Consider the following 20,764-nt stretch of genomic DNA (forward strand, 5'->3'; position numbering starts at 1 on the left):
AACAGACAAAACAAACACATTTTCACCAGGTTTTCAGAAGTAAAATGTTGTTTAAATCCGTGTGAATGAAATATGAACAAACTTTCAGAATATAGAGAAGAGTAAAACTGAAAAGTTTGGTGTTTGTAAGAGAAAAAACTCTCTAAAGATTGAGATCTACAGACGCAAACAGTGCAATAATACAAACACTTAAACGTGTGTTTTGGATGTTTTCTCTCCACTCGTCTGAAAGAAGAGACTTGATATGGAAGCAAAAACTGAGCAACTGTTTTGCGGGTAGCTTCAGTTTTGGAACATGTATCTAAAACCTGACTTTTATAGCACTGAAACATCTCGATAGTGAAATGTCACGGGTTATGAATGTGATTTATTACGAGGCACTGACTCATCCTCGCTGTGACGGGTTCACATCATGTAGCGCTTGTACGGTTCAAAAGGAATAAATGTGATTTATTCAGGATCTTCTGCGAGGTTTCACTCTAGACTCGAGTTTTAGTTATCAGCGAGATCATCCGCTTGCAGCTGACGTCAATTAAACGGCTGGTTTTTCACCTACACGAGTGAAACGAGTCTGACAGCAGCAGAAAAGCCACATGGTGACGGTCATTAGCAGATATCAGATGCTGACGGGGAATCAGATCTGCATCACACGTGTAAACAATTGAATTTGACAGAGCCGAGGTTCTGGAGGTCAAAGCCATTGTATGGATCTCAGCTGATTCAGTCTCTGTTTGCAGAACACAAAGCAGGTAGTTAGTAACCGAGTTACTGTTGTGCATATCGTATGGACTAACAGTGAAGACAAGAGCCTTGAGCAAACAGAGCATGTTGAGACAAAGGAACGGGACACCGGAGACCTTCAATGCCCCAGAAACATTTAATCTGTCATCATGTCTGAAGACAGGAGTCTGGAAGGGCCACTCGGGGCTCCAGAGCGATTCTTATCGGCATGTTTATTCACGGTTACAGATCCTCAACAATCGAGTCTTTGCTGCGGAGGTGCCAAACCCTCATGTGACGACGCTTACCTAAAGCACTCATTGTAGCATGAAGACATCCGTCTCCTGTTTCACAAAACACACAAGCTCTGCGACAAGAATCTGAAATGTTTTTATTACTTTTTTCCATTTATTAAAGAGAATTTCTTTACAACATACATTTAGCTGTGAATCAGATGTGGGAGAGGGCCGGTGACGAAACCATATCATACAAGAGAACAAACTCCAATTCCAAAGTCTAGAAAGGCACCAGCATGGAAACCTCGAGCTCTGTTCGCTGCGGCCGGATAAATTCAGAGAATCGGGTGAATTCAACATCTACAAATAAGCCAAAACTAGATTCCTGGACGTCAAGTTCAATAAAACGTGTGCCAAAATAGTTCAATAACAATCCCTCATATTACATCACAACCATAGAGCTAGAAAATTATATTAATCGGTATCTGTCACAAACATTAATCTGTTTCCTAATATTATTGGAGTGCATATCTACACAGGAGCCAGCCTGTATTCACTGCCTAAAAACTGTGTTTGATCGTATACATTAGAAAGCTTGTGTGTGTGTGTGTTTGGGAGAAACATATCTGGATCGTTCGTGTGTTTTTCTCTTATTGCCTCGAAGCAGCCCGATCCACAGATACACAACAAGTCATCTACAAACAGTGTAAAACATCATCTTGACTTGGTGAAAAGTAAAAAAGGACAAAGAAAAGAAAAAAAAACATTCTTCCAGCACGACGAGAATCGTGATTGGCACAATCAGAAATCAAGCACAAAGTCATTTGTGGTTATCAAAGGGACCATAGTCGACGACGACAACACCTACATTCTTCAATTACGTGTTTTTTTGTTTCTTTTTTAATCAAACGAAACGTCATCATAAGAACTACGACAGTTAACAGCTAACAAACGCTTCACTACTCAGGGGTGTAAGGCACAAATTTACAGGTGGAAGGAGAAAAACAGGCTGAAATGATTCGGCGAAAGGGCCGTGTGGACGGGACTACGATTGAAAGCGTCTCAAGTGCGGCGAGAATGGCACTCGGATGATGAAGAGGTGAGATTCAGGAGTTCCTGTCTGTGGGCTGTAAGCTGTACCCACAAGCCCCTCTGGCACGGCTCGAGATAACTCCTTCCATACGGAGGCTTCCGGAGTCATCTCTGACTTTGCTTAGCAACGTCCCAAGAGTTAGTGGACAGAAGTACTGGCTCCAGTTTAATGACTTTAAATAATTTCACACTTGATTAATTCAAATTAAAAACATCGTTCCCCTTTCATTTGAGCCTAAAAGAGATGCTCTTTCTGCAAAAGCACTTTATTAAAAAATAAATACAACCTGCTATTAGTATTAACAGTCATGTGTTATTTAGTCAACAGTTTCAGTAGACGTGTTGAACTCTTGCACGAAGGCAGAACTCGATTGCTTTTACTCAATGGCGGCTTTTCACAGTTTTCCAAGGTAAGCTCCAGCAGCTGTTCCCGTCTGAACTCGCTGTGTGTCCAAGTGCTTGATAACCGGGGCGTCTCGTAGCTTCAGGACTCGACAATTGCGCCCGTCTCCAATGTGCTTTTGGCAGAAAATGACCATCGGCAACAATGCTGCCACTGGACGAAATCTCCAAGAGTTGCCCCAGATGTTCGCCCTCATCAGCCTGAGCTCGACGTGTATTACAAAATATACAAAACAAAACAAAAAAAGTGAGTTGCATTTCCTGTACACAGCTGCACAAAGCAGACACACTTTCACATTCCCCATCTTTTATCCCGCTGTGATCGATTATGTGCAGGAGTCACTGGACTTGACCTTCGTGGAAAGGGACACCAGTGATGGTTTAGGAGGAACGTCAGGCTTGAGATGCCTGGAGAGAGAGCCGTACGAGCTCAGGCTGGGGTGACGCGACAGACCGAGGACCGGCGGCGGGGAGCAGACGTGCATGGAGTCCACACGCTGCGGAGCGGGCGGAGGAGGCGTCTCCACACGGAAGCTGTGGTTCCTGGACATGTGGGATGAGTTGGACGAGTTGGTGTTGTGCTGTTTCTTGAGGCCCGAGCTCATTGGATAGCCACGGCCGTACACGGACAAATGCACATCCAGCCTCTTGCCCATCTGTGGGACGGCCGGCAGGACCACGGCGCTCAGAGATGCCTCTCGCTGTGGGACACGTGGCGGTGCGCCATCACCGTCCGCCAGGCTGAGGCTGTGACACGGGCTCTTGAGGGACTTGTACTCCAGGGTGGCAGCCTGGTCATCTGCGAGGTCTCCGCGGTGCGGCTGCTCCACATACTCGTGCTGGTAGGCCTGCTGCTGTTGGGGCAAAGGCAGCACCACCACGCTGGGGATGTGGCCCGGAGACGCCCGCAGAGGCAGGTCCGTCGGGATGACCGCAGAGCCCATGGAGGGCAAGTCTTTGGTGCAGGCGTTGATCAGGTTCTGGTTGCGCTCCCACTCGCGGCTGCCCCGGCTGGGCTTGCGCCGCAGCTGCATGGGCGTGGCCTCAGGTGTGGGCAGGGCGGTCAGATCCATTTGCTGTTCGGCTTTGATGAGCATCTTGCCATTGGTCAAGCGGCCGTTGTGCATGAGTGGGGTAATAATGGCTTCTGACCGTCCGTCCTTGGCTTGTGTCTCGAAGAGCCCCGTCAGCTTGGTGACACTGTTCATGGAGCCCCGTCTGGACTGGACCGAGTCCTTGTCTTTGCGGCCGGGCAGCTCGAAGTCCCGCCGGCGGTGGTCACACACGCAATAGACCACGATGCCTGAGAAGATGGCGCCCATGGCAAAGGCGAGGATGACGGCGATGGCCAGGAGTGTGACGGGAACCATCTGATCGCGGTCTCGGTGGTACGTCTCACGGATCACTCCTGCAAACAAGAGTTTTGCAATATGTTATTAAACAATCCAATTTCCAAAGTTCACCTGTGTATCTAGAATGCAAAACTGAACTTCACACAGAATGCGTTTTTCCAGTCCATTGCACTACTTTTCCATAGTTTGTTCTATGCAAACACACCATAGATGGATATGTTTGATTAATGCATTCGCGTCTGGTGTCTTCTGCAGCATCTTGTGCAGGAAACTTCATTCTGAAAACATGCCGCTCAAGTTAAAATGAAAAATGCCATTCCACTTATTTCTCAAAGCAAAAACGTGTTCTGTGTGAATCTTCCCTTAAGCAGCAATGTGCATCTCAATGCATGCTTAAAATCAGGATTAATCTGCAATACAGAGAGAGATACAGAGAGAGAACTACTGTCTTGATATCTAAAGAAGACAAATAATGTGCATTCATTTAAACCCATGGATGAAACTGCGATGTGTCTTGTGAGAGTGCTGCCTGCTGCACAACTGTATTGAGGAATGCTAAATAATGTTAGCACATGAGATGTCTTAATCTATTCAGCGGCTGTTGAATTAGGTTACATTCCCATTCCCATCCAAACACCACAAGCCACAAAATTCTCATTTAAAATACACACAGGTGCTGCTATATTTCCACTGAGGCAAATAAATCCAATGTTTTACAATTGTTGCAAACTCATAAAAGCTAATCCATTAGACGAGGCAGAAGTGTGTAACAGCTATTCAGTGGGGAGTACAGGCACATTAACACACACACGGACTGCATGGATAGTGTGGGTCGAGATTTTACAGAGTTTAATGGACTCTGTGTCTCCTATCATTTTGAATATTCGTGGCTATATATTCCTCTTCTGTGGGCCGTACGAAGAGCTCTGGATCTTCTGAAGGAGTCTCTCTCTGAGATAACAAAACACCGTCACGCATCTGTCTGGGAAGATCTGAGGGGCGCTTCTCTCTTTTTAACTTCACTCTCATTGTTCCTCTCAGGAGACGCTCTTCCTCACAGTCTGTTTGATGTTTTAAAGCGTCTCTCTCTTGCGTCTACTGTACGATACCCTTGAGAAATGACGCAGCTCTACCGGATTCATTTTCATGTCTTCTTTCATGAGAAGTACCACAATATATTCAGTATATAGGTCAGTTAACAAAATCAATTTATTACATCTAAAGACACGTGACATGATTGTCAGAGCTGGACTGGTTTGGCTGGAGATCCAGCACAGATGAAGACTCTTCTGCAGGAAGGTTAAAAGCTCTGGGTTGTGAGGATGAGGAGGGCACCGCCAGCACTCACAAAACCTTTGAAGATCCTTTCTAACCTTAATGCACTGTTACTTAACTTCAAAAGGACGGAAAAAGGACAGAACCTGGAGAAACGGAGAGAGCTGCAGATGGACCCCTTCTACAGACAATTTCAGTGTTCAGATTGTTCTCGTGCTGATATACACTTAGGGCTCTATGATTTCCGCGATGTGGAAAACATGGACGGAATCGCGGAATCCAGTCATAAAAACAGAATTCACAATTTAACGCAGAATGTCACGGAATTTGTCAAATTTTGAATGAATTAATCAAAAGTAGGTTGCTACACTTAAATCAAATCACGATATGGACTAGTATCTGTAACTATTAAGCCACAAAAGTTGATTTAAATATGAATCTTGCATGTTCTGCGTATCTCTGTTAATGAATGGCGCAGAAGCAAGGTTTCATTTACTACACACATACTGAAGCATGCATGACGCTCGCGGTGATTTCAGCGTCTGTCCTCTCACTAAATGAGGACGTTACACATGAACAACATCTGAAGAACTGCTCTGAGAGTCACTTCATGAGCATTTGACTGTTTGATTCGAGTAAAACTAGCATCCTGTCACACACACAGAACTGTAAAGGTATTCACAGCATCCCGTCAAAATAAAAGTCTGGTTTAATTTGAAGACATTGTGCCAGAAATGTATTACTATTGTTCAGTAGAATGTACATAGCCTACTACTACTACTACTGTACTACTAAAAACAAACAAACATTATTTTTTTAAGAAATAATCACACAACATTTTTTCCATGTTTTAATTTTAATAGTAAATTCCCTTTGTTTACCAAAAAATAAAGTTTGCTTAATTTTTAATAATTAAAAGATAAATAATTTTTTTAAAATAAATGAAAAGTTTTATGCCTTCATTTGATAACCAGAAAAAAATGTAAGTACACAACACAGAATTTCTGAAAAAATAAAAAATAAAAAATAAATTCATAAGGTTATTTTAAGAAAAAATTTAATTGAATTTCATAGGGCCCTAAATGTAATTTTTGTTAAACTTTTAATAAATTGATGTGAAAATGTATAAGTTTAATAAATTTCATTAATTAGACATGCCTTTTGATTAATAACATTTAATTTAACCATTAAAAAGGAGTCAAGAAAAATTTGTGAAACAATAAAATGGATTTCATAGATTCCTATACACTGGATTTGGACACTTTAAAATGTCTGAAATATTCCCATTAACCGATATGATACAGAATATTATTCAGCATTATCGTTTGTATGATCAAAATGGCAATTACTACATTTACTGGATTTACTTTGATAATGTTTGATGGGATGAAAATAGAAACAACATTCTCTGAATGTCCTCGTGATCAGTGTTGCCAAGTCCACGGTTTTCCTGCAGGATTGGGCTACTTTTAAACTGATGTTGTGGGTTGTGTTTCTAGTCCATGGGTTAAAGCGAAACCACTCTGGAAGCAGGTTTTATCCCCACAGAATGCAATTTTGATACCCATTTCCACCCGAAACATGACTGGCCTTGTTTTGAGTACCAATTGGGCTGGTTTTGTTACGTAGACCTGGCAACCCTTCTCATGTTATTTGTACTTGAACATTCTAAAAATGTTTTTTTTAACCTTTAAATAATGTTCTAATCACAACAATAAACTGGACATTTTAATATTTTAGAAACATTTCAAAACAATGTTCACAAAACGTTTGTGAGCAACGTTTTATGTCGTTATTCTAATTTATAAAACTGCTCACGTACATCCTGGAGTATTAGAGAAAATATCACAGCAAATTATCAAAGAACAATATCAAACAGAAGCAATAATGATGTGTTTGAACTGCTAAATGAACAGATGCTGAAGCTGAAGACTCACATTTTTGTGTGTTTTTGTTTATATATAGTATAACACTCCTATATAAAATGATACTCTACACACCTGTGAACAACATCAAACATAACATACACTAAAAAAAACCAAAAAAACATCGAGAGCAAAGATCCTGAAAATACAGACACGTGATCTGATGAATCACATGAAGTGATGAAGTGACACAATTCTTCATTTTCAACACCAGATCTGATCTTTTATCAAATGTTTAAGTGTGTTTATGCTTCTTCTTTACAATAAATGACACCTTCTGTGATATTCTGTATCTAACAGACATTTGTAAGTGTCCAAATACTATTAAAATCCATTCAGATTCAAAAGCGCTCTGTTTTTAGTGGCTCTTTTCCTCACAGGTTGCTTGGAGCGAATCGCCAGCGGAACAAATCTCACACAGGCATTACACATTTGAATTTCATGAGACGTCACTCCTGACAATTAGACGTGTTAGAGCTTCACCGGCACAATCCTGCAGTCGAGCGTATGTAAATGAGACGATTCCTGTGTGAGACTGAGACGCGTGAATATTCACACACTCACACACACACACACTTACACACACACTTACACACACACAAATACAAACACTTACACACACACACACACACACACACACACACACACACACACACACACACACAAACACACACACACACACACCCTGCTGCCTTTATCTGTGAAGATGCGTTTCAAAAGCCACGACACTGAACAATTGTTTAAAGAGGAAACAATTAAATCTGTTCATCAGGTAAATGTCTGAGCCAGTGCTGATATTCAGAGCGTTTACCTGAAACTAATCCATGAGCATTAAAACATCAGAAGAAGCAGAAGCAGCTTATTAAATGTGTGTCTGCATCCACAGCACAGCACACGGCATGAGCTCATGTTAATATCACACCATTCATTACATCTCACCTTTTACCATCTAGATGAGGTGATTTAAGGTCTGCGGAGACGCTGAGATGAGGTTAATGTGGTGTGTGCAAATATCATTATGTAATAAATGAAATATCTCCACTCAGAGTGAACCGGAGGCAAGCGTCCCGAGGACACGCTCTAGTGAGTTTAACTGGTATGGAAAAACACACATCACTACTAGTATTCTTCCACTCGTTTAACTCCTTCACCTTCAGAACAGCATCAGAAAACACAGATGATCATAACAGCCCTGACTGACTGAGTAAATGAGCAGTACCAGGGTAAACAGTGTTTTTACTGCGGTAAACAGCTGATTATGTGTGTGGATCAGGCCGTGGGCGTTTTAAAAGGCTTTGTCTCCAGATTGAGGTCAGTGTATAGAGGACTTACATCTGCGTCTTATTCACGGCTGCCGCTGTATAAACTATTCATTAATGTGATGACGGGTGCACACACACACACACTCACACACACATAGACACAGACAGAGACAGAGACACAGACACACACACACACACACACACACACACACAGAGACACACAGACTCACTCACACACACACACACACACATAGACACAGACACACACACACACTAAGAAAACTAATAAAAATGACAAAAGCACTACAATGAAAACTAAAAATATAACAATCCAATTCTAAATATTAATAAACTGTAATAGTATATACACAATACTAAAACAATGCACAGAAACACATTTCTACCACACATGAGTTTTACTGCAGTAAATGTGTTGAAAGAGGTTTGTGCTGATATATCATATTTGAACATATTTAATATATCAGTGTAACTCATGTGATAACTGATTCAGTCTCTGACAGTCCAGCTGCACAAAAGAACGAATGCAAATGTCCTGCGTGGCGTTAGACTGCATCTGATCAGTGTTCAGTCGCCCGCTGACATCACGTCAATGTGTGTGTGTGTGTGTGTGTGTGTGTGTGTGCAGGAACACAAACCCCAGAGACACTCCTGTGTGTGTGTATGTATATGTATGAGTCTGTAATTGACCTATTAATTAGAGACACAGAGAAGGATGGGGCGAGCGAGAGCTACAGGTCTGCAGAGAGAGAGAGAGAGAGAGAGAGAGAGAGAGAGAGAGAGAGAGAGAGAGAGAGAGAGAGAGAGAGTGCGGGTGGAGGGCGAGACACACTAGATTAAGGTTAGTCAAACGCTGTGGCTACAGTAAAGGTTCAGCCTTGGAACGATCCATCGGGAGGATGAAGGTCCTGTGGAATCACAATGGCAGCAGATGGTGGAGGAGGGGAGGATGAACACACACACACACACACACACACACACACACACACGACTTCAAATGTACTGTGAACACCAGCTCAACCGGACATCTTCATCCAAAACATCAGCAAATCATGAAACCACAAAATCAAATGAGAGAAAGGATAAAGATAAAGAAAATCAAGCATTAACAGGCAGTGTAAATACTACTACTATGATGTGTATATACTATACTATTTAAATAATAAATATATTTTCACATTAATAAATTAATGTTATTTAATAGTATATTAAATTAATATCCTAATAAGACAGTAATGCAATGATAAGTATACTTTTTCTATATAGTCTATTTACAACATAAATAAGCAGTGTAAATACTACAACTATGATACATAAATAATTGATAATTTAAATAAATAAATTAATGTAATTTAATATTACATTAAATTAATAAGATTGTGATTTTTGCATTACAGTAATATGGATTTGGGCTAAAAATGCGGAAAAAAATGCTTGATTTTCTTTAAACAAAATATTTTTCTATTTTTGTGTTCCATGGTGAATTTTGATTAACTAAATCAACACTGAACGGAACTGATCTGAATAATGAAACTACTGTCTTTACAGCTGAATTTGTTTCATAATTAATTCATTTTTGGCTATTAAACCAAATCTGAATCAACATAGATCTGAACTGATGTGAATAATGACACTGTTGTCTTCTGTAGAGCTGAAATTCTCAAATTTAATGAACTTTCCATCATTGAATCTTTCCTGATTCTTTCCTTTTCCTTTTATTTTCTACAGAAACACAGCTGACTTGAGTATTTCTGGCTGATGTAGTGCTGAATCACGAGGCGTTCATGTTCACAGCACATCTGACCGTCACAGGAGGGAGGGAGGGAGGGGGAGGAGCCTGCATTAATATTCATGAGCTTGTTAATATGTTAAGCAGAAAGGAAATATCAGAAGAGCGTTTGCCACAAAAGTCTGAAAAAATCAGAAGCAGTGAACAGAAAAGCCATGCATCATAAAGCAAACAATATAATCACACAGATCCAGCAGAACTCAGAGCAACCCATAATCAATCATCAACTGAACAAAGCCTTTGAGAAGAAGCTGATGTGATGTGTGAGCCTCGGTTCAGTACCACGGTAAACGCTGTAACCCAGGCTCAGACGTCAACAGTGATGCGATTCTGCCACCATTGTGTGCTGAACAGATGAACTGCTTCCAGCGACCGTCAGACGCTTCCAGCGCTAAAGCACACACACAGAGAGACGCCACGACTCGTGTCTGTCAGGAGATTAACCGCTTCCTTATTGATAATCAATGTCAATTAAACACTGCTGTCTGCTAATGAGCTCAGCGCTGCTGTCGCCTGCAACACTCGATCACGCGCATCGATCGATAAACGCTGGAATCGTTGTGTCATTCCGGCTGATGATGATAAATACAGCCTAAAAACAAAAACAAAAATTTGTCACTTTAAATAAAATAAATATTAACTGAAATAAAATATTAAAACTTATTTTAATTCAACTAGTTCTCAAAGAAATGAGTTTAACTTGATGGACTAAAATAACTAAAACTGAAATACAAAGTAATAAAAACTATATATATAATATTGAGTCAAACAGAGTATATTTGCCGTATCTCAAACAGTAACTCGACACCAAGGCCATGAGTTTGATTCCCGGTGACTGTATGAACTGATGCATAATAAACGCATCAGTGTAAATGTAAATGAGCTGGCAGCACTGATCTGAATCTCTGGACTATCTGTGACGGTTTGTTGTGACGTGTCTCTCGTGGGTTTGAGCGCAGGCTCGTGTTCTGACGCTAAAGACGCTGGAAGCAGCTGGTTTCCTCCACAGGACGATCGCTCCGAGGCTTACCAGCGCTCTTCTGCTGCGTGTCTGAGGGAGCGGCCACATACGGGTCACTCTGATCGCCCGGCAGCTCAGCCTCCTTTGGCTTGACCATGCGGTCCCGGAGCAGCGGGCCTCCGCCGGAGGGAGGAGGGACGGTGGTGAGGAGGCCTGCTGGAGCACAGCACACGTTAACATCTCTCTGACACACACACACACACACACACACACCTCACATCATTCACACTCTAATCAGTATCTCACGTCCACTGATCGATTGATTTGCTGATGATCTGTGTAATAATCACAGAATAAACTGCATTACGTTACACTCACATACGACTAGCTGACCTGAAAATGCACAATTTGTTCAAACAATCATGTGAAATTAAACCAGCTGCTGTAATGATTACTAAAACGAAACCAACCCAAATCAATCTGATGAACAAATACGGACATCTAACACTGACGAACAGCTGGTTTACTCTAGTAACTGGGGTTCTTGAGGGTTGATGAAAAGCCAATAACTAATTCAATAAAAAAAAAAAATTATAAAATGAATCTTAAAATAAAAATAAAACATTTAAAATGATTGTTGTTTTTTTTATAATCTATTTTATTATATAAATAATATAATTTATATGAACAAATTGTTATTAAAAGATTTTTAGCTCTTAAAATCTTAAAAATAAATAAAAAAATCTTGAAATAAAAACAAACCAAAATTAAACTATAAGGAAGATTAATATTTTATTTTTATAAATAAGTTTAAATTTCAAACACTATTTCTGTGTGTGTGTGTGTGTGTGTATATATATATATATATATATATATATATATATATATATATATATATATAATTGTATATAATAATACAATTAATATTAATAGTTTGTTATATATTGTTATTCAGACAATACAATATTTTGTCATGTTGACTGATAACTGACATTTACAATATGCAAATGTGTAATTTCTTGAAGTATCAGCTCAAATCTCAGGGTAGATCTTGTAGGTCAGAGGGGTTTGAGTGAATCGCTGTACTAGTTTAACTGGTTAAACTCGCACAGATACACTCTCTTTCCGTGTGTTGTGCCGCGGGTCGTTGTTTATCGTCTCCCAGCCGCAGTCATTAAAATGATTTATTTAAGAAAGCGCCACAGGCCGCGAGGATTAGTGTGACAGCTCTATTTTATAATTCATTTTCCACAGCCAGAGGAAGAGGACGGTGACACACATACGAGAGGAAAGCTTTAACCAGCGGAACCCAAGGAGAAACCAGCGGAGGAATATGTGCTTATAAAGCTAAACAGACACGCTTTATAAAGGAAACAGAGAGAAAACAACATCAAACACAGAATAAATGAAGTGGAGACAGACACACAGACGCTAATGAAGCTCAGGAGAAGATGGTTAATATCACTAATAAACAGCAGAACATGTGATATGTAGGTCACAATCACGGCTTCAGCCAATCAGATTCACTCTGGCTGCCGGGGGAGGCCTGTCAGTCATGTGTGTGTGTGTGTGTTTAGCCTGATTGTATTTCATGAATAATTTCTGCTGGTCTTGGGAGAAGCCCTGAGTGTTTATTCCCTGTAAACAGTCATTTGCATTCGACTGTCTCTAACCCACAATCCTTTGCTCTATGAAGCGCAGAGATCCGTCTAATTAGGGAATGAAAGGTCAGAGCGTCTCTAACTACATCTACACACAGGAAACACTGGAGACACTGACCGCGTGCAGCATTCTGGGTAATATCGCTCACACCCTGCTGCCTGCGCTGATGCTCTACAAGAAAACGCAGTCAGAGAAATGAAACGTTCGCAAACAGAGTCAGAGAACGATGAGAGAGAGAGAAGAAGAGCTTTACTCACCATTGAGAGCCACGAACGAATCTGGAGACAAATGAAAAAGGTGTTAATTGGCTGAAATGTGAATCTCTCTCACACACAGATAATTTATTACTGGATTAATTTAAAACTGCAACAGCAGAACATTTAACAAGACAGCAGAGTTCAGAAATAAGTCGACTGCAGACTCGTTCACATCAATGATGATCACCGTAAAGATTTAACCAGCAAAAAATCACAATCAAGTCCACACTACGGCTGTAACAACTGTAACGATAACGACACAGAGGAAGATCCGTCGTCTGATTCCTAATGGAATGGTGAAATGTGACCACACATGAACGATATCACAGGAATCACTGATGAGCGATAAAAACACTGACAGCCAATCAGAATCCACCGATTTCATAGATCTTGAGACGACTAAACAACAGCATGCTAATAAACACAACGATTTCTGTTGTTTAAAGCGAGAAATTCACGTCAACAATTTGAAAATGAGCAAAATCTGTGCGCTGAAGTTTTTCGCCCTTATGCAAAATGCTAAATTGTGCATATTCCTACTGAAATGGAAAATGAAGCAGTTAAAGTGTCAGATGACAAAACGCCGCTGACAATTAAAAAACTTAAACATAAGGTTATCGTCCACTGGTGTCACTGCGGTTCCTGGTGTGAATGAGTCTTTTGACGAGTGAGTGTGTGTGTGTGTGTGTATGTGTGTGTGAGAGTGTGTGTGTATGCATGTGAGTGAGTGTGTGTATGTCTCTGTGAGAGTGTGTGTGTGTGTGTGAGTGTGTATGTGTGTATATGTGTGTGTGTGTGTGTGTCTCTGTGTGAGTGTGTGTGAGAGTGTGTGTGTGTGAGTGTGTATGTGTGTGTCTCTGTGAGTGTGTGTGTGTGTGTCTCTGTGAGTGAGTGTGTGTGTGTCTCTGTTAGTGTGTGTGTGTGTGTCTGTGTGTGTATGTCTCTGTGTGAGTGTGTGTGTGTGTATGTCTCTCTGTGTGTGTGTGTGTGTGTGTGTGTGTGTAGCTGTGTCTGAGGAGCGTTCAGCGCTCAGTAAACAGGTTCTGCTTACTTTGGCAGTCGCCCAGTCCATCTGTGTTGCCCTGTTCCACGTCCTGCTCGAATGGCCATCTGCGCGCACACACACACACACACACACACACACACACACACAGTGAGCGAGTGACTTCAACACCTCCATTTCACACTCACTGACTTCAATCTCAAGTACATTTTCAAACAATATTAATAGATGTTTGAGTGAATGAATGTGTCATTCAAACAATATCATGAGAAAATGAAGCAGAAAACAGGATCCTAAATGTGACATGAATATTAATAAAACACAGAAGTTTCTTTCTGAAGTTTCACTGATGCTGGCTGGATTGTAATGAAGAGAGGCCTGTTATCATTCAACCCTTGAGCGTTCAGCGAGAGATTCATCATCTCACAGATGAGACTGCTGATGAGATCTGAACCTCAGGAATCACAAGAGCCCCTTAAACACACATGAACAGAGCCATGAGCCAATCAGAGCTCAGATGAGGAACTTCACAGGCTGGCCGCTTCTACAACACCAAAAAGCAAATGAAAAATTCCATTGAGGGAAGATATTTTCCCCCTTAAACTGATTTCCAGGAACATTTTTTTTTACCTTTGTAAGGGGAAACTGTCTAACCATATTAAACATAAATTCATAGATTTATTCAATAAATGCAATTAGATTTGTAAGACAGTATAGGGCCCCTACCAATCAAATGAAATCAATATCAACAAAATCCATCTTTGACTGTGTAAAGCAGCTCAGAGATGCCATGAATGCATTTACACTGCATAAATATTGTTAGGAGATTAATGTGTTAAATATAAAATATACTGGATATAGAACTATAAAAATGATACTTTAATTAGAAAACTAATACCACCAGTAGATGTGGCGACAAGTCTTAACGAGGGAGTCATTGATTCACACATTGAACCAAATCGTTCAAAACCGATGATTCATTCAGGAACAAAGCAAGTGACTTGCTGATTTCTAGCATACTTCTCTTACTATTTATGCCATAGAAAGATGCAAAAAATGGTATTAATAGTTTACTAGTATTCGAATTTAGCAACTGTCTTTACGAATGGCTTGCTGAATCATTGACTCACTTGATTTGTTCAAAAACGCTGAATCATTCAGGAATGAAACACCACCGCTTTAATCAGCGAAGCAATAATTGGTTAAATAGAGCAAAACATTTCATAATGACAATACTGCGTCTAAAATGTACATCATTTAATATTAACTTAAACATAACATATTATATGTACAAAGTATTAAACAAATGAGTGGACATGGTGTTTCAAAACTGGACAGATGGCGGCCCTACTTCTTTCTCACGGCCCATTCATTATAATTTATTATATACCATTGTATAAAGTATAAAGCAAATGAGCGGACATGGTTTTATAAAACCATACCGTTCGTCCTCAGACTGGACGGATGGCCATCCTACTTCTTTCTCAGGGCGCATTACATAAAAAGCTTTTTCTGAAATGACGGGGAAAGCATCAAGTCAAAAGCCTTTAAATTGCAGACACCGATAGTATCCCACAATCCTTCACTTCAGAGAAACTGCACAAGCCGATCTCATGTATTGGCTCCATTTTTGAAGAAGAAATTCAATCAGAACAGAAATAATAGTGTGACGTGACGGCGGAAACATGCTGTGCGTTTAATACGCTATATTAATAACAAGATGAGTTCTGGAGGCTTTCTGGGCTCAAACACTCTTTTCCAGAACCACACTGTGACGTCAGCAGATCTATAATCACAGACTGAGAATGAGGCGCTTACTTCGGCTCCGATGAGATTTCTTTACAGGCTCCCTCTGACACCCAGCCGCAGTAGGGGTCCCTGGAGGCGATACAGGACCTGAGAGAGACACGCAGGAGGGTCAGTCGTGTAGAGCGGTCAGCGGTCTGTACGAACAGGGCACATAGAGAGAAAGCATACGCACTTTTTACACTCGCCGTGCCGTTCGCAGCGGGACAGCGGGACTTTGACCACGCATGAGGAGAAGGCCACGAACAGAGAGTGACTCCTGCTGTCGATCTGCATGCTGATGATGCGCTTGTCCTCCACGCCGTCAATACTGCACCTGAGCACATCACACATCGGTTCACTCCAGAGCTTCTGAACAGACTCACTCTCATTCAGACTCGTATCTGTAGAGCTGCTTTATAACTCAGTCGAAACCAACACTGACACTGTTATTGAACTGACTCATCAAACAAAGCTGATCAGAACTTACAGAAAATAACTTCACTCTTGTCTTCAGTAGAGCTGATTACATCTCAAATACATCTGATTGGACAAGTGGTTTTATACATAACATGATTTATCAAAGTGTAAATAAAGAGTACTGGTTATAGTATATTTTAGATTATAGTATATTTTACAAATAAATACTCTTTCAGTCTTTGAACTTCAAATTTCACATTTAATTCAGTGTGTGACTTGCTGTTTCTTTGTGATTATTTGTGAAATTTAGTAGCAAGTAAAAACTGTGGTAAATCAGTGTTTTCACTGTAGACTCACATTCATTTCATCTGGAAAGTTTCTTGTTGCTTCGCATCCAGTTATGCTAATGAACTAAGCTTGTTACTATTCAGAACTGTATATTTATGAACGTCATTAGTAAAACTCCAGCATCACCAGTATATTGTTTTGAACATGCTAAACCACAGTAACATGACTCTGCTGCTTTGCTTTAATATAAAAAATCCTCTCTTCATTTCTTCTCTTGTTCAGTTTGCTTCACAAACCTGGCTTTTGTATTACGCACATATTGTTAGCTCTTAGGCGAATTGCTTTGTTCTTCTTTTGTAAGTTGCTTGGATAAAAGCATCTTCTAAATGCATGAGTGTAAAATGTTAATAAGGCAGATAAGCATTCTATCATTGAGGCCAAACACAGCATCGCTGTCCTCGTCAGCACATACTGTATTAATCAGACTCTGTTTGTTTTAATCATTCAGCGAGGCCTGGTGGTCCAAACCTGCAGCGCTCTTCATTTACTAACCACGCGCTGTAACCTGATAAACACTGTGAATGACAGAGCGGCTGGTCTTAATGGAGCACACACTTCTCTGGGTTGTAGACGCTCAGCTCCTCCAGAAACAGGCTGTCGTTCAGGAAGCCGCTCCGCATCTTGGCCAGGAACTTCAGCACGATTCCTCGCTCCGATCCCAGGAAAACCACGGTGTGGTTGCGATGAGGGCCGGCGGCGTTATCCACGGCTATACGAGTCAGACGATACCTGCCAGACAGACAGAATACAGTCTTAACTTCATTCATGAACACTAGGACTATGACCTTTCAAGATGAAGATGAGACCAGACTGACATCATTAAACATGCATTATCTTTGACGAAAATAGACAAAACTAAAATATAGTTTACAAAACGAAAACTCTCTTTATGCAAAATAAAAAGATTCTTAAAAAATGTTTTCATGCTTGCTGTTGCCATGTGTCTGATGTAATTTCTCAAAGGACAACAATCATGATCAGAAATGGCTATTATAATTTTAAACAAAATAAATGTGATTATCAGGTTAACCATTATGCAGCAGGACTAAAATGACTAAAACCATACTAAAATTCCCAGACTTTTAGTCCACTAAAACTTGATTAAACAAAGAAACAGGACAGGTTGAGTAAATATGATAAAAACTAATAAGGTCATTAGATACAGGACTGAGACTAGATTAAAGTATTCTATTACAATGAAATTTCCATTGATTTTCAGACTCGGCTCTCGCTAAAGGAATTAAAGCGTTATCTGGCGACCGGCGTTCAAATTAGCAGCTCATCTCAGTGTTAATCAAATCTATGTATAATTTCCAAATCCATATGCAAATACACTTTCAGCCTTATTAAAACTGGCAAGATGGAAATAAGAAGACAAATAAATTATACACGTCTTTGAAGCCGAGAGAAACGGATACAGCAAATGTGTTTTCAATAACTCAGTTTTCATGGGGCAAATTTACTCAAACCCAAATGAACAAACTTATCAGACTGAAACCAGACGTCTCGTTCTGCTAGAACACATTATTCTCACATAATTCATTTCATTATAGCAAAACAGACAGCAGTCTTTCACTGTGCTTTCATAAGGAAGAAACGTCATCTTTCCTTCACGGTTGAGCTGATATGATGATTCATGTAAGATCTCAAGAATCGCTCAGGCTTCATGTCTGAATCACATGCAAATGACTCGATTCATCCATGAGAATGAGCAGCGCTTATGAAGATGGACTTTGCATGACAATAATCTCCATGTCTCAGAAGGACCTCTGACCCGACTCGACTCACCGGACCATCGTCTTGAGGAACCACGGCCGATTGGCGATGGAAGGAACGGCTTCGTCCATCAGTGGGTGAAGCTTGATGAAGTTCAGCGTTTCATCCGGAAACTCATTGGACACTTTGAATTTCTCTCCAGAAGAAGATCCTGCGCAGACGCCTGGCCTGAAGATGACAGCAGAACATCAGACGTCAGTGATATGAACATCACAATGCTACAATCACGACAGCAAGCTTAAATCACTGTAATGAATCTCAGCTGCGACAGATATTTTGGCTGAAGTGAGGTTTATGCGCAGATGCTGAAAGGGAAACAGGCCGCTTCATTCCCACCACAGAAGAAACAGAATCACATTGAGACACAGCCGGCATGGCTGCTCTGATTAACACTTGACCTCGTTTCACACAAACACATCATTTTATGATAATCAGTGCAGGCGATAGTCCCACCGATCACGACACAGAGACGAGACATAACATATGGAAGCAGATCTTCACTTTGTAAAAATGCTCCTGTGAGACGATTTAATCAGCTGCTGCATCTGGAGACGTAACAGATGCAAACACATTTAGACCTTCAGAATATAGAGAGGAATAAAACTGTAAAGTTTGCTTTTTGTAAGAGTAAAAACTCTTTAAAGATTGAAATCTACAGACGCAAATAGATAAAGTGCAACACAATAAACACTTAAATGTGACCCTGGAGCACAAAACCAGTCATGAGGGTCAACTTTGCTGAACTTAAGATTTATGCATCATCTGAAGGCTGAATAAATAATCTCTCCATTGATGTGTGGTTTGTTAGGATAGAACAATATTTGTCTGAGATACAACTATTTGAAAATCTGGAACCTGAGGGTGCAAAAAAATCTAAATATTGAGAAAATCATCTTTAAAGTTGTTCAGATGAAATTCTTAGCAATGCATATTACTAATCAAAAATTAAGTTTTGATAAATTTACGATAGGAAATTTACAAAATATCTTCATGGAACATGATCTTTACTTAATATCCTAATGATTTTTGGCATAAAAGAAAAATCAATAATTTTGATTCATTCAATGTATTGTTGTCTATTGCTACAAATATACCTGTGCTACTTATGACTGCTTTTGTGCTGCAGGGACACAAACGTGTGTTTTGGATGTTTTCTCTCCACTCATCTGAAAGAAGTGCATGAAACACTTAAAACTGAAAAGTGCATGAAACACTGGTTTGGTCAGCAGTGTCTCGCCGCTGAATGAGGAGAGTGACTGAGAGCTGGACTGTGAGCAGAAACCCAGTGGAAGGGTATGGGACGGATACCTGGGTCTGGGCACCTTCTCCTCTGGGACGGGCGTCCAGGTGGAATCGGGTGACTTCTGCTCTTTGAAGCGTCCGGTGAAGGCCGCTGCGATCTCCGCCATGTCGTATGCGCAGACGGCTGATCCCGGGATGCTGTAACACACGGAGACATGCTTTCAGCAAAATAACAAAACTGTGAATCACTGCGGCTCGGACACGAGCGGCACACAAGGCTGAATTGTGATGGTATGAACTGTGAATCTCAGTGAGGCAGAAGAGCCGTGGGTTCTGACTAACACACCCTCATTGTGTGTCACCTTCCCATCAACACGAGTTCATTCATGGGAATCTCACATTTCCCAGCAGCCTGCTGAAGCTCGATGCTGATTAAACGAGCTCGACTGCTCTGGCCTGCTATTCTCTGTACCTGTTGTACGGCGTGGAGAAGGTGGCCATGACCACGTCGCGACCGCTGATGTGGATGACATCGGTGACGGCCTGCAGGATGTTGAAGTAGAAGTGCGAGTCTCCAGGGATGGAGCAGTTGAGCCGCGTCTTCAGGAAGGACGTCCACTGCTTCTCCAGCACTCGCTGAGAGCCGCCGAGGTCGCTCTTACACACGCGAGCCACTCGCGGAAACACCACCTGATCAGAGAGACACGTTAAACACGTCCTACATACTCATCACGCTCAAAAACCCCAGAAATGCTTCAGGAGAATTAAACTGAGCCTGGATTCTGCAGGCTGGGTTTAACACATTGATTTCGTGATTTTAATCAAATCTCATTTTGATGAACCAATATCGATTCTTAAATCCAAAGAATAAACGTGTAAACAAAATAAAACTTCTCTGAACATTATTTGTAGCTCCTGCATCCAATAATCACAATAATCTTTGCTACTTTTGATATGAAACAAAGTCTCAGCTTTCAAATTCTGTCACTTCTAATCTTTAATGTCTGCTGTCAGATCACTGATCATCTCTTCCTCTTTACTACTAGTTATAGCACCAAATAAACATGAACGAACATCAGAAGAATCAGAAGAACTCACAGAAATTAATCATGTATCTTGTAATCGATCAATCAGTGATTCAACCGCAGAAAGACATCAATAAATCAGCTTGAGATCAATAATGTCATGTAAAATCACATTTACCTCAGGAAAGACATTTAATGAACATAAAACTTGATA

General features: G+C 40.7%; 1 protein-coding gene across 5 annotated transcripts in view; it reads right to left on the minus strand.

Annotated features, from left to right (window-relative positions):
* Positions 1–1,088: 1,088 nt before the first annotated feature.
* sema6a (sema domain, transmembrane domain (TM), and cytoplasmic domain, (semaphorin) 6A) overlaps positions 1,089–20,764 on the minus strand; it is a 54,055-nt gene continuing 34,379 nt past the window's right edge. For 2 of the 5 annotated variants that reach the window (XM_042761488.1, XM_042761487.1), the window contains exons 10-20: positions 19,998–20,215; positions 19,592–19,723; positions 18,296–18,451; positions 17,063–17,236; positions 15,936–16,076; positions 15,773–15,850; positions 14,003–14,061; positions 12,952–12,972; positions 12,812–12,865; positions 11,102–11,245; positions 1,089–3,858 (exon numbers count right to left, since the gene is read on the minus strand). In XM_042761488.1, coding sequence (XP_042617422.1) covers positions 2,777–3,858; positions 11,102–11,245; positions 12,812–12,865; positions 12,952–12,972; positions 14,003–14,061; positions 15,773–15,850; positions 15,936–16,076; positions 17,063–17,236; positions 18,296–18,451; positions 19,592–19,723; positions 19,998–20,215 — 2,259 coding nt within the window. In that variant the 3' untranslated portion in view covers positions 1,089–2,776. Of the gene's footprint in view, positions 3,859–11,101; positions 11,249–12,811; positions 12,866–12,951; positions 12,973–14,002; positions 14,062–15,772; positions 15,851–15,935; positions 16,077–17,062; positions 17,237–18,295; positions 18,452–19,591; positions 19,724–19,997; positions 20,216–20,764 lie in introns of all 5 variants that reach the window. The other 3 variants (XM_042761490.1, XM_042761489.1, XM_042761491.1) reach the window with 3 other exon arrangements.

Source organism: Cyprinus carpio, chromosome A8 (assembly GCF_018340385.1).
Source record: "Cyprinus carpio isolate SPL01 chromosome A8, ASM1834038v1, whole genome shotgun sequence".
In the NCBI taxonomy this organism is placed as follows: Eukaryota; Metazoa; Chordata; class Actinopteri; order Cypriniformes; family Cyprinidae; genus Cyprinus; species Cyprinus carpio.